This window comes from Pantherophis guttatus, chromosome 1 (genome assembly GCF_059756535.1).
Source record: "Pantherophis guttatus breed Tessera chromosome 1, ASM5975653v1, whole genome shotgun sequence".
Lineage (NCBI taxonomy): Eukaryota > Metazoa > Chordata > Lepidosauria > Squamata > Colubridae > Pantherophis > Pantherophis guttatus.
The window spans coordinates 87,924,856-87,942,680 of NC_142063.1; the positions used below are offsets into that span (position 1 = coordinate 87,924,856).

The 17,825-nt window shown below is 36.6% G+C and overlaps 1 protein-coding gene across 1 annotated transcript in view; it reads left to right on the forward strand.

Moving 5' to 3' along the window:
* Positions 1 to 17,581, forward strand: part of PRMT3 (protein arginine methyltransferase 3) — a 73,160-nt gene extending 55,579 nt beyond the window's left edge. The window contains exons 14-16 of the mRNA XM_034417257.2: positions 9,297 to 9,347; positions 9,546 to 9,633; positions 15,291 to 17,581. Coding sequence (XP_034273148.2) covers positions 9,297 to 9,347; positions 9,546 to 9,633; positions 15,291 to 15,400 — 249 coding nt within the window. The 3' untranslated portion in view covers positions 15,401 to 17,581. The remainder of the gene's footprint in view (positions 1 to 9,296; positions 9,348 to 9,545; positions 9,634 to 15,290) is intronic.
* The last annotated feature ends 244 nt before the right edge of the window (positions 17,582 to 17,825 follow it).

A 17,825-nucleotide genomic window follows, 5' to 3' on the forward strand; every position in this document is an offset into this window, starting at 1 on the left:
GAACGAGAAGTTTAAGGTCATTTGTCTTCTTGCTGGCTGCCAATATTTGTTGATAAACTGCTATGGGTCTTTATGTAATCAGCAGTGTTGTCTACAAGGGATAGGGGTCAAAATAATCTAGATGGCAGTTGAAAAGACTAAATACTAAAATTGAAGCCCACACTTCCGTAGGTGCTTACAATGTCCACATATGTAAAAAGAGGCAGAGCTTTGATCTCACAATCTCAACTCAACCCCCCTGAGTCTTTGGAGAGGGGCGGCATATAAATTGAATAAATTAAATTAAATTAAATTAAATTGTACTATTTTTTAAACTTCTGCTCCTGCATCCAATATATGTTGATGGCAGCAGTATGCATTTTTAAGTCACTAGGTCTAAATCGGCATTGCAAGGGAGTTCAGTTCTCTTTCCTTCCCCAGTCTCTAATTGCAAGTTATCTTCAAAAGATGAAAGTTCTTCACATTCCCAGTCAAGCTCTACATATTTGTCAGAATTACAAGAATGCGACTCACTTATCCAGTCACCGGTGTTCATTTATTACAGTACAATTGAGTCACTTAAGGAGCAGGTTTCTTCTTTGCTATAGTACAAAATCGACAAGTAACTAAATTGCATGATATATTGCTACATAGTATCAGTCATAGTCAATTATATATTGATATACATTCCTATTAATTTGTATTATAAACTTTGAGATGTTCCACTTTAAATTTAGTTAATCAGAAAACATTATACTACTGTAGCCAGTATAATTGTAAGCTCCAGTGATTTATAACTGGGACATGTACTGCATTCTATCATAAAACTATATATTCTTCTATATACTAAAATTAGGACTCTCTCTATCTCTCTGTGTGTGTGTTCATTCTGGATAGAAAGTAAGGGTAGATAATCCATATTTTTAATGACAGTCTAGATATCTTTGCTGCTGAATTGTTTTTGCTTTTGGGGAACTGAATTTTTTAGAAGCTATATGAAGAGAAAGAATTGCCTCCATAGGTCCTGAAGGATTAAAAAGTTTGCACTTGTCCATCCATCTTCTCACATCATCCAGGATGACAGAGTATCTAAATATGATGTAAACTTGAATTTGAATGGATCCTAATAAACAATATCCTTCAAAGCTACCTAATTTTTGAAAGCTACTACCCACCTCATTCCAGAACCTCTCAAGTCTGCAAGACTACATAGATTGAACCATATTTGGTCGCATCTGCCACAAGGTTGTCTTTCAAGAATCTCACCATGTGATCTCTGAAAGGAGTGCTTATTATTCAAGTCCAAAATCTCAAGTCTGTCCATGCAGATTTGAAAAGTCAAATTGACAATGATATTTTATGTGTGTGTGTATTTATATGTATGTATGTTTGTGTGTGTGTGTGTGTGTATGAATGTATGTATGTATATGTGTGTGTACACACACACACATACATCGTTTCCACAAAATTAAGATCCAACCGCGAATAAGTCCTAGCATAATTTTGTAGACCTCTACCTCCAGGAAGCTTTTCCCCATCTTCACATTGCTGACATCCGAATATCACAGCACAAACTGTCAAGGAGCATTCATTTTTATATTTTAAAAAGTGTCTATATCAGCATAGCTACAGATAATTTTAGCTTCAGGTGAAATGAGATGCAAATTGATCATAACAAAAGCTTTTTGGACACTAAGTTTATTTTAACATAAAGTCATTTCATTCACTGGACATCGTTTTAGTACATTGGTGACAAAAAAGTAAAACTTTTTGATAATCCCGACAGTGCAGGCTAGAAAATAGACCCTTATGTACAGTATGCTTTGATGTGTTTGCTACACATTTGTAGCACTAAGACTGCTGAGATTCAGAACTAGGTAAGCAAGAAGCTAATCGCATATGCCAGATCTCAGCAGTTTCACATTGTTTTGCTTGTGGCTACATTTCCCTACTGTTTATTTTCCTCCGTGATTCTTTTCAACCTCATCCTGTAAGAAACCAATAAGAGGGAGTAGAAAACTGAATGTTGTCAGTATATGAGAGATAACATGAAATCCAGGTGTAAATTCAAAACAAAATTAATCAAAATTTAATGTTAGGCGTTTTTTTTTAAAAGCATTTGTACGAGATCCAGTTAATAATACTCAAGATATTCTCTTACAGTATTCTGGGTTTTTAGTTTTGCTTTGTTTTGTATTTTAGAGGTGGAAAATGACCATGAGCATTACAAGTAACCAAAATACATTTTTTCTTTGATCCTCCTCTTGAGAAAAAAAGATCATTCAGTTATATCCATGTTCTGAATTGTTTTAATTGAAGGAGTACTGTTTTAAATGTTTAAGTAGTATTTCTGCTGCAGGAACGTATGATTGTTTCATTCTCCCTCTCTCCTGCCTGAGTTACAAGCATGTCATGTCCATGGTTGAATAAACTCCATCAAAAGCACATTATCCTCCTACTTCTGTGGCCAGCTGCCTAATTGTATCTGCTCTAGCTGCATGCTGTTTGAGCATGATACCAATGAGAAATAAAAAATGATAAATTGCTCCCTGCAACTGATAGTGATGATGGTAACTTTTAATTTCCCTTCGCCTAAGCGAGCTGGTTAGATTACCTGCTTTCAGAAGCTGCTGTATAAACCAGTCAGTGATACATAATCTGGGCAAATTGTTTTCTTTTCTGAAGGAGAGAATTCAAGTAAATGAAGTGGCTATAATATTAGCCCATGATTTGGTTTATCTTTAACCATAAGACTTTTAAGTGCAGGTTAACAACCAAGTAAATTTGGAGACTGGTGGCATCCCAGCCGAATATAAATAAATTGAAATAAAGTTGAAATAAATAACTTGCATGCTCACTGTGCTTTTAATGCTTATTTTTTGCAATGCTTTTTAAGTGAAACACATCCCTCTGTAAAAACAGAGCAAATAAGAATTCTGAATGCTGAAAATAATTAGGCATGTACAAAACATTATATTAACTCCCCCCTCTTCCCCTCCTGTTATTGTGTTGAAGCTCTGATTTGGCAACATTAAGGCTGCTGATGTTGATTATGTACCTGCTGTCTATAATAGATTTGGAAGGATCTCTAGATTGAGGGAACTAACTTAACCTACATTTCGCTTGTGCATTAATTTCACCGGTCTGTATGCCAGCTTAATGATTACATTTGCAGCTCTGGTGCTCTTCATTTTTCCCCTCGTACAGATAACTTGGTTTATGACCAGGAGAAATTCAGCGTTTTTGTGCATTTTTTACATCTCATTAACCTACTTTACTCTCTTCTGCTCGCTTTTATTTCCAATAGCTCTCTTCACCAATCCGCACCATCTTTGACTTGGAAATGCTGAGAACAGAAGGCAGAACAATTTATTTGGTCACAATGTCTGTCAACATAAAATAGCCTTTCAAAATGCATGTCAAGTCAGGGTTTCATTTCTCTATGACCAATCTCATTCTGTTCATTTTTTCCTAGTGGGGCACTCTTCAATATTGTTTGATAGATTGTTACACATATCCTATAATTTGTCATGAGTACTCATCTGAGTATCTATAGATCTGCTGTCAAAGATGAACTGCAGAGAAGGCGAGGCAGTGGTAAGGATAGTTTATCTGTCAGTACCAAAGAAATACCTCATAATGGTAAGCCAGTTCTTATGTGCTCTTTTTGTTAGTCCTACAGATAATTCTTCAGACATCTCCAATTCTGGATTTAAATAGGGTTTAATAGCCTATTAGCTATTCTAGAGTTTTAATAATATACAGTATTATTATAAGATGTATAAGATGAGGATTTTTGATCTCTGGCCATAAATAACTCTTCAAATTTTGATTACAGAAATTTTGGAAATTGTTTCTAAAATGGAACGCACAAATTCAAACAGATTAATAAAAAATTATGTATAATTTTTTAAAAAAAATAACAATTACTTTAGGACAGATTTCCCTTTTAAAGCCATTAGAGAGCAATCCTAAACAAAGAAAGAAAATAGTAGAATTTATCCTACTTGCAAAATCCTGCAAAGCTGCATGCAGTGATATTACAGAAGAATAGATTACTGTATGCCCTCAAAGCTTTCTGTGGGTTTAATTGAGTCTCTAGGAGTGGGAAGAGAAGGAACAATCACTCCTGGCAGCAGCAAAGTGTATCTTTCTCATACTAATCCTTCTCAGGAAACCATTACCATGTTAGACCTGGTGAACAATCCTTCTGTTTGGAACAATTGTCATGTACAGTTGCAGTTTTGGCAGCTCTCAGCAATGTAATTTAGAATTACTGTGTGGCAAGACCGCTTGATATTTCTGATACTGACAATTGACCACCTGTTATGTAATCATCTGTTCCATGGAGCCATGATGCTAAGGTTGCTGTGGACCAACTGCTTAGAATAATGGAATTTGAAGAATCCGCTTTTGTTCTTTTAGTAATTATTTTCTTTAATTCCCTTTGCTTCAAACTGTATTATTTGGTTGGTCTTAGTATTTTAAGGGGAAAGATAAAGGGAAATAATTGTTTGTATAAATCTTAAATCATGTTGTTAAAAGTTCAAAGCTAACACTTTACTCGTTTTATTACGTTTGGCTTTTCAAAAGTAACTAGCCGCTGAAATAATGAAATGATTCATTCTACCATGTGGTGCTTTTTGGGAGATGCTTCCACCAATGTTAATTAGGTAATTGCTAAAAAAATTAAGTTCAGAATGCTGTAGGGCGTTAAGTCGTACAAATGAGCTCATGACTTAATCTTTGCTCTGGAAGAAGTAATATTAGACTTCAAGGATGTCTTGAGTCCAAATTGCAGAAGAATCCAGTATTAAAAATAAATGCATGGGTATAGTGAAACGTGTCACCATTATCTCTAGTTTCGATTAACCCAGTGAACTCAGTGTGCACCTGCCTTACAGAACTTGATCATAAATATTCAGAGATCCTTCATGGGTTGAAAGCTAGGTACTTTGAGGATTGCTTTCTCCAATCAGAATTGACTTGAATAAGACACTTAACTGGGAAAACCTGCTTGTAGTACCCATTGTTGGAATACTGCAGGAAAAGAGGTTGAAACATGACTTTGTATTTGTACCATGGACTTTCCATTTGATGCAATTATATTTTAATTCTGTTAGATTTAGATTTTATTTTATTTCTATACCGCCCTTCTCCCGCAGGACTCAGCCACAATAAAACATTGTATACAAAATTTAAAAAACAATTTAAAAACAATTAAATAATTTTGGCCCAAATAATTTAAAACAACCCAAATTAAAACCGAATCAATTAAAACTGAGAGGACGGGATCAAGCCAGCCCAGCTAGATGGAATAAGTGTGTTTTTAGGGCCTGACGAAAAGTCTGGAGGTCTGATATCGTGCGTAACTCAGGGGGTAGGTCGTTCCAGAGGGCTGGTGCCGCCACAGAGAAGGCTCTCCCCCTGGGGGTCGCCAGCTGGCACTGTCTGGCCGACGGCACCCTGAAGAGGCCCTCTCTGTGCGAGCGAACCGGCCGGTGGGAGGCTATTGGCGGCAGAAGGCGGTCTCGCAAATACCCCGGCCCTAAGCCATGGAGCGCTTTAAAGGTGATCGCCAACACTGCTTACTGTCATTGCTAAGCCGTAGCTATCAATTAATTAACCAGTCAATTAATTAAAATGAAGCAGATAGAAAATTGAACCTAGCCAACTCTTAAGATAATGTGAAGCTCATTATTAGAGTACAAGATCTTCTGGTGTCTGTGCCAAATTTAAATGTTTGTTATCAAACCCTCAAAATGGTTAGTGCTAGAATGATGTGCTTTCTCCTACATGAACTCTACGAAATTATTTCTTAGTAATATTTCTTGTGATCCAGGTTTAAGGATCAATCTGTGCAATGCAGGTAACATTCCAATTTGTAGACATCAGTTGTTAAACTTTTCTTAGTACTTACTTTAAAGTTAAACTTTTCTCTTTTGTAAAAGAAAACTGAATGACTAAACCATTAAGTTCCAAGCCTGAAAGTTTTATAGGACACGACACAAGCTATATTAACCTTCTGTTACTATTTATGCTTACTTGGTTGAGTTAATTCCTGTGTTCATTACTGATTTGTAACTATATTTGGCAACTAGTGTTCCATAGAAAAACGTAAAATCCAATCTAAAAGTTTTGCTACTCTCTCTACGCAGAGAGTAGAAAGCATGAGAAGGGAGAAAAAAGATATAAAACTCTCACTTTTTAACAGTTTTTGTTTACTAAATATGTTTGAAACTGTCTTGGAGTATTTGATTTGCAGATACATTTATATAAATGGAATATCCCACTTTCCCTTTTTTGTGATTAGATAGGCATAACTGTGTATATTGGCCTAGGATGAGTAATGAGCATATATGCATCTGACTTATATGGCCGCTTATCTTATGAAACCCAACTCTGGGTGGATCACATTTAGAAAATCCAAAGACAGTAAAATGAAAAACTTGGCACCTCGCCAGCAATCTGTAATCCATTGAACAATGTGATCTCCAGGCTCCAACCTACCTTATCCCAAAGCCTGGAGGAAAAGCTAACACTTAGTGGCATTCCTGAAAGCTAAAAGTTTGAGGACCTATTGGATACTAGGGGAAAAACTCTTCCTCAGGGTAGGGGCTACTGCAGAAAAATTGTGCTTCCTAGTTCCCACGCTTCTGGTATTTTGAAGCACCCTGAAGACATGGCTCTTTGCCCAAGCCTTTGACAAGGGGGATTGAAGCTTGTTTGGATTATGTGAGTTTGCTTTCTTTCCTGTTCTTTTTGATATCATCCTTGCCATTTTTTATTATTCATTTTTGTTCATTGCTGCATTTTCCCCCCTTTGTTTTTAATACTTTTGATTTGTTAATCACCTGAAGTCATTTGAAATCAGGTGGAAGAAACAAACAAACAAGCAAATAAATAAATGGCAGCATGTAAGGAAAGAGATCTGAGCCATGCCCACCCTATCCAACCTGGTGGGGTGAGCAGATGCTGTCATGGACATGAAATCCAACTGATCACCTAACTCTCTGCTATGTAGTGCTATAAGGTAATAACTAGTGCCTTGAATTGTGTCATGGGCAAAAGCGATAACCACAGTTAGATAAGAGAAATCTGAGTCAGGGCCATAATTGTAATCTGAGAAAGTGTCTCAAACAAGACTGTCTCTAGTTCACATGAAGATAATGAGGGGTGGGGCAGGAAGCACAATCAGCCTTAGAAGATCTGTTAACTGTAACCTTATATTTATATCAGTATTAGCCTGCATGACTTTGGTTTCCTAATCAGATCTATCTTAAAGGGCTGGCAAACTGCATCTGGGGGAAAAACCTGGCAGCTCTCACAACAGTGATGAGATAATGGGCACCCAGCACCCCATGCCGCTGTGTTCCATTGCAGTTGTAACTTGGCCTTTAAAAAAGATCAACAAGATGTAAAGTGCATTGTAGTAGTCCAGCTACGAAGCGACCAAGTCATGAGTTCCTATGAGCAAGGCCGCCCAGATCAGGAATGGGCACAATTGATGCACAATTGTGCAATTTGTACAAAGGCTCCCCTAACGATGGCTGCCACCTGTTTGACTGGGAGCTGCAATTCCAGGAAAATCTGCAAATCGCTCATCAGCTCTGTCTACGGAAGTGCTACCCTGTCAAAGATGGCACATCATCAGCCCATGGGGCAGCAAAAAGCCAAAGCAACTTGGGTCTTTATAAGGTTGAGTCAGAGCCACTTTTTCCCCATAGGTCAACTTTGAAATTGTGCTGATAAATGGTTCAGGCCCGGTGGTGGAATGTAATATAGGCTTCTAAAAAGCTATTTCTCCATGAACAACCACCTTTCTTTTCAAATTCAAATATTTCTGGGAAATGTGGCCATTATTCTTTGCCTGCCAAAAAGTACACATAATGGGCTGTAAGAGTAACCTTGAGGAAAGGAGATTTTTTTTTAAAAAAAGGCAGAAATGTAATTTTAGAAAGCATCTCTGTCTTAACCCTCCCTAATTCTCTTGAAGATAAGAGGAGGAAGGAGCTGTTTGTATTTGGAAGATTCTGTTACTGTAACATAATAAAAAACAGTTTTAGAATGCATGACTTTATTCTCCTCGACTGATCAATCTTGAATTGCTGACAGCATGGGAGAGAGACTAAAGGAACAGATAGGGAAAGGCAGATTTTGTGACTTCTTAAAAAAGCTGCTGAATAATTTGGAATTTAGATAACGGGAGCTGTTCGCCCTGGCCTATAGCTAGCAGCCTAGTGCCTAGACTGGGTGAGGAGCAGTCATTTTGGTTTACTTACTAGATAGCAACAATATTTTGCTTTCCCTTTCACAGCAGGGAGCGGAGCAAAACTGCTTCTTTTCAAACTTGAGTTTTTCTGCTGCTTTATTTTTGAGGAGAAAAGGAAAGTGTGCATGTGGAGGTAAAATCAAGTGAAACAGAAAGGCCTAAAAATAAAAGAGGGGTAAAGGATGTGACATGGACAAGGGAAGGAAGAGAAGGTGAGAGAGCATTTTTTTCCTGCTCCTGTGACCGTAGACTGGACTGTAAAGCTGAGTTTATATGACTGCTGCTTTTAAAAATTAGACAATCAACCAGCGCAATGTCTTGGTTATATGACAATTTGCCTTTTCTACCTTGCTTTCTTGATTTCAAGCTCTTCATTTTGTTATGAATTGTAGGACAAGATTAATCCAACAGTGTATCATATCGTTTTGCACTTGCCACCATTACGAGATTTCTCCCTCAATCACCACCAAAGTTATGCTTAAGCTGATTTTTGTTGTTGCACAGAAGGTCTCAAAATGTATCCCATTCCAGTATGGCAGACACAAAAATATGAATCATAAGCATGGATCATTATGGAGCCTGTTGTGTTTCAAGAGGTTCCCCCAGATCATCAGCAAATCACAATTCATTTTCATGTCCATATTTTCTGTGAGTCCATAAAGTTCCATATACAAAGATGAATCAGAAAGATGCACGTTTCAGTCCTGGTTTTGGACTGTGTTGTCACTGGCCAGGACAGAAGACTTGATTTTTATGTGATTTGATCTGAGGTAGTTTTGAAGAGGTTGCTCAGCAATCCTAATGGGCACATCAACAAAGGTAAACGGCATTTGAAAGAAGTGCTTCACAAGAGTTGAAAGCAGGAGTGTGAAGGAAGCATGGCTTTTAAAAAACATTGTGTTATATTTTCAGCATTTTAAAGTCTAATAGGGATTATGGTGGGCTGGTTTCTGTTATTGGGAATGGGTGTAATAGGCTTTAACCTATTTAGTGAGTCTAGTAAACTAAAATTTCTGTTTGCTATTTTGTTTTCCTTTTAATTCAGGCAATTGCTGGATATTTTGATGTATATTTTGAGAAGAATTGTAACAAACAAGTAAGTATTTCAAAGCTACATGTTTAAAATTAATTGTAAAATATATTTTATATGTTGGCAGCTTTTTGCCTTAAGGTGTTTGGAAATAAGCCTGTTTGGTATTGTAAACATTTAACACGTATGGTTGTATAATGAATTAATGAAGCTTGTTATTTAGACTTGTACTTTATCAGGGTTCTCTGAATTTTGTTACTGCAGATCCTGCTTTCAACTAGTCCCTGTTGTACCAAGACACACTGGAAACAAACAATGTTTTTTCTGGAAAAACCAATTTCTGTCGAAGAAGGTATATATTTTTGCCATGTCATTAGACTTTTCAGAATAGATTGGATGTTAATAAATCCACATACATCTCAAAAGCTTAACCTATGCCACCACTATTTCCATTTTGCCTTTCGTTGTAGCATATGTGAAAGTTATTTTAATACTGATCCAGAATTTTTAAGACTCTTAAAAATTAAAAAAATAGGTGGAAATACTCAGCCTACTAAGGGTGAGTAGGATCAAATCTTATTAGTAATAAAATGGGAGACTACCAGGAAACTGTAGGCTAGTTTGGAAAATTGAAATAACATCCTGGGAAGAAGATAATGACAAATCACTTCCTTATCATTGCCAAAAAAATAAATGTCTTAATCCATCTAGGCACAAAAAGCAACTGGTTACTTTTTTTTTTCTTACTCTGTAACTTCAACTTATGCATAGGAATTCATTTTTACATTACTATTACAAATATAAATAGTTAATATGCACACTGAGAATTGGAATGGAGAAAAGGGACAGGAAAATGAACAAAGAAAAATGGGCATATTTGCCCAAGTATTGGCAAATACTTTATTAACTTTTTCAGAACAACTTTAACTTGGATGTGGGAGACAAACAGAGGCACATATTCAGATATTAGTATTAGGCACTACTGGTAGCTACATGCATGGCTAGTAATGGAGGGAGTGCAAGGGAGACATTTGGAAATCCTCAACATGATGTAGGGAAACTAATAAACTGTGACATTGTCAGGTTCCCCATTGACCTATAAGAATCCATCTAACTATTTTCCATGAATTTAAGACTTCTGGACCTTGCAAATTACATGCCATTTGACAGAAGTGACCTCAGTACTGTTGACTAAAATATTGGAAACTGCCTAGAGAACTGATTGGAAGGGCAAACATAGTCCCAGTATTTGAAAAAGGCAATAGAGAGACTTTAGGAAATGACAGATAGTTAGCTAAATGCCTAATAATATTAATAGATTGCCTACAACCTGTTTGAAAAGGCACTGCTACCTCAACATGGGTTTTGCAGAAACAAATTGTTGAACTAGACTTATCTCTTTTTATTTCAAAAGGAATCACTAGGGGTGGGGGGAGATATGGGAATGCTGTGGACATAGCATATCATAATCCCAATAAAGCATTTGACAAAATCTCTGCTTGTACTCTTTAAGGACAAGATGGATGAATATGGGCTAGAGGGTAATGTGGCTCAGTAGATTTTGCAGTTGGTTGATCCAGCACACCTTTTATTAAATGATTCTGTAGTGACTGAATAGGATCCCCAAAATTCTGCCTTCAAACTTGTGCTTTTCTATATTTTTATGAATAGCATGGAATAGAAGGCATGCCAATCAGATCTGAAGATGCTACTAAACTTCAGGGGTTGGCTGGCAGGACAAAAAAATAAAATAAATCACAGTTCAGAATGACCTCAACTAATGGGCAAAACCCAAAATGATGATGTTCATTGATAACAATAATAAGGTTATCAATATGAAATGTATGAGTACAGGATTAGATAAACATGCTTTGACAGCAGTGTATATGGAAAGTTGTTAGGAATAACACTGAGACACCAACCAACAATGACAAACAATGTTACAGTAGCTAAAGTGTTAGTGCCATTTTGGGTCATATTAACCAAAAGATTATGCCCAGATCACAGAAGATAATACTTCAATTGCTCTCTATACTGGTTAATCTGCACTTGGAGTAAATACTTCAGCAAATCTGCCCATTTTTCTTCGTTTCCCTGTCCCTTTTTCCCATTCCCATTCCCAATGTGCATATTAATTATTTGTGTTTGTCATGGTAATGTAAAAATGAATTCCTATTCATATGTTGAAGTTGCAGAGTCATAGAAAAAAAAAGGTAAACAGTTGCTTGAGTTAACTTATTGTGCCTAGATGGATTTTTTTTTGGCAATGATAAAATGATTTATCATTATCTTCTTCCCAGGATGTTATTTCAATTTTCCAGACTACCCTACTATTTCCTGATAGTCTCTCATTTTATTACTAATCAGATTTGATTAGTAATCAAGGCACCACACTTTAAAAAGAATATGTAGAAACTGGTGTAGATTCAGGTGTGAGTGAATGATGCTCTGGAATGTGACAGTGGTACAGAATGAGGTTCAACAGAACATTGCCATTGTGCTTCATTTTTTCTCAATATTTTGCTACAGGGCTAAATCAGTGAAGAAAGACCCATCTTATATTTCACAGACAAGTGAATCTACATTTCTCTTAAAGGGCGTTTTTTTTTAAAAAAAAAAAATCAGAATCTTAGATAACAGAAATGCACACCACCAATTCTACACAGCTATTGCCTGAATATGCTATTGTTTTATTTATACAAATTTATACTAAACTTGGCTACTTTTCCTCAGCTCTTAATAGTGTGTGTTTGTGTATGTGTTTGCATACACACAGACAATATATACCGTATTTTTTGCTCCGTAAGACACACTTTTTCCCCCAAAAGTCACAGTGCCGATCCTTTGGCAAATAGCAGCCGGGCTGTGGCGGCAGGGTCCTTTTACAGTGCTGAACCCCGCCTCTTCTGTCTTTGTCATTGCCTGCCTCTTCTGTCTCTCTTCCACAATGCAGGAGTCAATAGGCAGAGCTGGCACATGAGAGGACACCTATCTGTGGTCCTCTCAGGCTCCTGTTCAGAATATTTTTTTTTCTTGTTTTCCTTCTCTAAATCTAGGCGCGTCTTATGATCAGGTGTGTCTTATGGAGCAAAAAATACAGTATATATTCTGTATCTCCCCTGACATAGTATGTTTTCTACTTTCTGTCAGTGTATATAACTTAACTTGGTTTTTTTCCCCCAAAAAAGCTTTATTTCTTGAATTGAATTAAGCTGAAAAATAAAATCCTTATGCCAGCAAGTTCTATTAGCAATAAAATAAGCAGAAGTGCATCTTTTATGTTTTTATGGTGCCTTGCCGTGTGGTTTTCTATACCGACTTTAAGATAGTAAAGAGCAACCTTGAGCAATCAAAATATTTTAAAGGGGACATTTTACCGAAGGCTACTTCATTCTTGATAAGTTTAATTCAGTTCAGTTATATCAATAAAAGTGTGCTCTCAATGATGTAAATACGTGTGTGGATAGTAAGATTTATTTTGCCAGAAAATACGAAAATCATATGAGGCAGCCTTCTTTCTAGACTATTAGTAATATTTGAATTTTTTATTAATTTCAATAAATGCACTCAAAAATAATCACTTTTAATTTGAAATTTAAAATCATAGAAACAACGGGCACATTTAAGACCATTTTCTCAAACTGAATCTGAAATACAGACCATGCAAAGCCGGTAACTCAAGCGTATGGCTTACTAGTGATGAGCCAGTTTACATGTTGTGTGGTCCTAGACATGGCGTATTTATACTTGCTGTTTCTGGAGGCTTACTGCTACTAATCTCATTAGTTTATGAACAATTTCCCATCTTGCGGTTGAGCAATATAATTACTTTTAGCCCTTAGCTGCCGTAAAGATCATGCAGTATGTCTGTTTGTAACATTTCCATTGAAGTAAAAAGCCAACTATGACGATTGCTATAATGTGCTCAGCCGTAGAGCCAGACCTCCAAGGGATTAAAAAAACATAGTAATTATAATTGCATGCTTCTCTGGAAGATTTGTTAAAGGCAAATCAGACTTGATTTTCTCTGCCGGAAGAGTGTCAGTTCCATAGGAGCAGGGTAATGAATTCAGGCCGGATCAAACTACAGCGTGACTTCTATCTCGCCTGCTTCTTCCTGAGCAGAGGTGGTGCATCTCAGCCTTGGAAGGCATCCTCTCTACTGTGTAAGCTGTGCAAAGCTGATGAGAGCACATCAGTCATTTTATTTTCCCATGGCATTGATTAATTGGCCTGATCTTCTTCCCCTGTTCTGATTGCCCTGCCATTGCTTTAGTTCAGGAACAGAAATGGTGGCGCACAAAAGGAGATTTAATGTAGCCCATTGGAGCGAGAAAGGCAAAGATCTGCCTCGTGACAATGAATAAAGCTGATTGTCTGGGTCACTTAATGCAGTTAGCTTGGTAATAAATAATGGAGGACTGCCCTGATTGAAAACTGTCATCAATTCTTATAGAAATGTTACTTTCTAGATTTCACAAATTCATCGGATTTCACAGATCCATTTGCTTTAAAAAGCAGGTTTAATCCCTTTATGCGTAATTAAGGTGAGACTGTATGCTGATAAAATAATCTCGGGTAGACGTACAGCTTTACATTAACATTTTAGAAAACTACTAGCATTTTTCAGCTAATACAGGTAGTCCTTGACTTATGACCACGATTGAGCCCAAAATTTCTTTTGAGTGAAACATTTGTTAAGTGAGTTTTGCCCCATTTTATGACTTTTCTTGTCACAATTCTTAAGTGAATCACTGCCGTTGATAAATTAGTAATACGGTTGTTAAGTGAATCTGGCTTCCCCATTGATTTTGCTTGTTACAAGGTAGCAAAAGGTAATCACATAATCTTAGGACACAGTAATGGTCATGAGTCAATTGCCAAGTGTCTGAATTTTGATCACGTGATCATGGGGATGCTACAAAGGTCAAGTAGCATGTAGATGTGAAAAATGGTCATAAGTCACTTTTCAGTGACTTTGACATTTCAGTGACTTTTTTCAGTGACGTTATAACTTTGAACTGTCACTAAATGGACTGTTGTAAGTCGAGGACTATATAATTGTTTTTGCTGTGGGTATTTTGAAGTTAAATGTCATTATGTTTTGTTATACACGTATCAGAAAATTAATCTGTTTAATTATAAAGATTATTTATCATAATAATTGAAGCTTTTTTGTTTTAAGAATATTTATTAATAGCAAAAATGTATTGTGTTTTTCTATTTATTTCTATTTATCTGATATTTATCAATATCAAAAGATATTGATCTTTTGATTCTTTTTATTGCTTATTGTCTCTTTGACAAGAAGGGTGGCCATGTCCCAAAGGTTCTTTTCCAAAAGGCAACTGGACTTTCTTGGGTTTTTTCCTTGGAAACGTTTCTCTTCTCATCCAAGAAGCTTCTTCAGTTCTAACTGAAGGGAAACGTTTTTAAGGAAAAAAACCAAAGAAAGTCCAGTTTGGAAAAGAATCTTTGGGACAACCATGATGTGAGAATCTCCATAGACAAGACAGCCATGCAAATACAAATAAATAAATTCATCTCAAATAATTGAGTCATCCAGGTTAAGCTGAAATCTAAAGAGATATGTAGGAAAGCAGGATGTTATTACTATAAGATTAACATCATTAGAGCTAGTCAGGAGAAATTTTACCAATAATCATCAGAACCTCCATGTAATATAAAATTAATATTGTGGTAATGGACAAAATTTTGGTAAAGGACAAAATTTAGTGTTCTTAGTGTTAGATGGCCGTTTTGTTTTCCTTGTTATTTTTATTTTTAACTTATTTGTAAGTCTTTAAAAGACTTCAGGGAATTGAACAACATATAATTTGTAGCAGAAATCTTTCCACTTTACCTCCATCTTTTCTCGGGGGTAGACTTTGGGAGGAGAGGCTGTAAGAACGAGGGATTTAAATCAGCAAATAGTATCTGTTTGCTTGGCAGAAAGACACTTTTGGTTAAAGGACTTAAAATCTTGGCATTTGTGTTTTGTTTCTGTAGGTGAAGAACTGAAAGGAAGGATAACAATTCACAGAAACCGAAAAGATCTCCGCGCCCTCATTGTAACACTTTCAATTAAAAATGTGAAGCAGACATACAGTCTACAGTGAACATTGCCCCACAATCATCTTGAGAAGCTTAGTTCAATTACCAAATGCTTTTTTTTGAAGCAGAAAAATCTGGATAAAAATTTAAGTTCATTTGGTTCTACTTCCAATAACTTTTGTTTTCCTGGACGTATAGCTGATTTTATTTCCTGGACATATAAGACAACTGACTGTGCTTGGCAATCAGCTCATGCTGTCCTGAGAAATTATTTCACCTTGTGTGAGAAACCATTAGTAGAGTATGGAGATTCTCAGTCATCCAGCTCATGGTTGTCTCAAAGGTGCTTTTTCAAGGGGCAACTGGTTTTTCTGGTTTTTCTTTGAAGACGTTTCGCTTCTCATCCAAGAAGCTTCAGTCTTCAAAGAAAAACCATAAAGTCCAGTTGCCTCTTGAAAAAGCACCTTTGGGAGATTAGTAGAGTAGCAATCCTCTGCCCAGTCTCTGAATGTTCTGTAAATGTAAGAATGCATTGCTGTAGAAATACAATGCAGATCTACATCTAGAAGTGACATCACTTGTACAATGATTTTTTTGGGGGGGGAGGGGGGAAGAGTTCATATTATTAGATGGGAACCAGAATTTATTGTGATGGAATCTCCTGGAGTTTTCTTCACGGTAGGGGTAAGGCAAGCTTTGTCCGTCACCCCTGCAGACCGCCTTATCACCACTTCCACTCTTTTGGAGAGTCTTCAGAACAGATTTTTGAGAATCTTTAGGACCTCCTGGCAGTTGAATTCATCCTCTGGTTCAAAATCTTTAACTTTGCAAGAATCAAGAGTCTTTATGTCTGCAGGAAGCAAGGCCTAGTTTCAAGATAATCATGAAAATACTGAAGACATGCAAATAGAGCTATGTGGATGTCTGACCATTTGGATTTGATTAGCTTCAACGATGCATTGGCAAGAATTAGGCTTTTGTACACATTATTTTTATAAACATAGTTTCAAAATAAATTTATTTCTTGGTCTTTGGATTTCAAATGGACATACGATATTAGATTGTAATATCTTTCAAACATTAAAATTGGAATACAAAAATTTGCTGTTATTAAAATCACCATTCACTTGAGTTTCATCTTTATCTAGAGGGCATTCCAGATCACTAACAAGGCACAGGAACAAAAGGATCTGGTGCCAGGGTAGACTACTGCAATGTACCATGTATGGGGCTGCTTTTGTGAACTATTTAGTAACGATAGGTGCAAAATGCAGCTGCCCACATGCTGGCATGTAAAAATTGCATCAGCCTTGTTATACCGATATAGTGGATGTTGCAGTAGTTGCCAATAGATTTATGGTTACAATTCTATATTTTGGTTCTATTTTTAAAAGTCTTATATGGCTTGATTCTTAGCTACCTTTAGAATCACCTTCTCCAGGTAAGACTGGTGCAGTCATTGAAGTTGGGGTGGTAATTTATCCCCAAATGGGATAAATTAGTGTGGGCTAACCAGAGAGTTATGGAATAGCATCCCTCAGAGATTAGATTGGTACAGACGTTGATTTTCTGCAGAACAGTAATTCTGTAGAATTCTGTAGGGTCTTGGGACTTCAGGCTATCTATGCTGGAGCCCATGATTGGTGTATTAAAGCATAATATCACTTTTTTATTTTTATGGATGATCCCAGTTAACAGACATATTCTTGCAGAAAGTACAATTTGGTAAACTTCAAAGAACTGTTATAATCGTTATCCTACAGTCAGTTTCTGCAATAAGCGAGATTTACCATTACTGTGACTTGTAAGAGGAATGTTCTATTACACTTTAAAAGCCCTTTTCTATTCACAATTGGATTGAAGCCTGAAAAAAAGGGAGTGGACAGAAATCTATAGTGGCTTGGAAAGCTTTTCTAAGGAGGGTGAATGGAGGAGAAATGTGCCAAAGCGATTAAAGGAGATTCCCTCAAAATAAAATATTGGCCTTCCTCCCCAGCCAAATTTCTATTAGAAAAAAGCATCTAGGAAATGATTTTTTTTATTAGAACCAACCATCATTGGAATGTATATGCAGGAGCCTTCAATTGTCTGGCCCTGCCCTCTCGGGACATTCAGCCTCCGTAAGAATTTCTTCTTAGTTTCATAGATCATTTTAGATCACTAGTCTGGCACCATTAAGCACATTAACTCTGACTTTGCCTTGTGTCAAATGTTTTGCAATAAAAAGCTTTAAAGATTGAAATTTACTTCATTGGCTGATGGGATTATAATGTGGCATTTGACTCTCTCTCATCTCTCCATATTTGCTTTCATGATGGAAAGGCTGGCTGAACTTTTTCACGACTCTGTTTACTTAGTAAAAAGGCTGAAGGGGATTTGTTAGCTACTATTAACAGATTGCAGAGTCTGTTCAGTGAAGTAGTTAAGATACCAGGCTAGAATCCAAGAGACCTTAACACCCTAGGCATAAAGCCAGCTGGGTAACTGAGC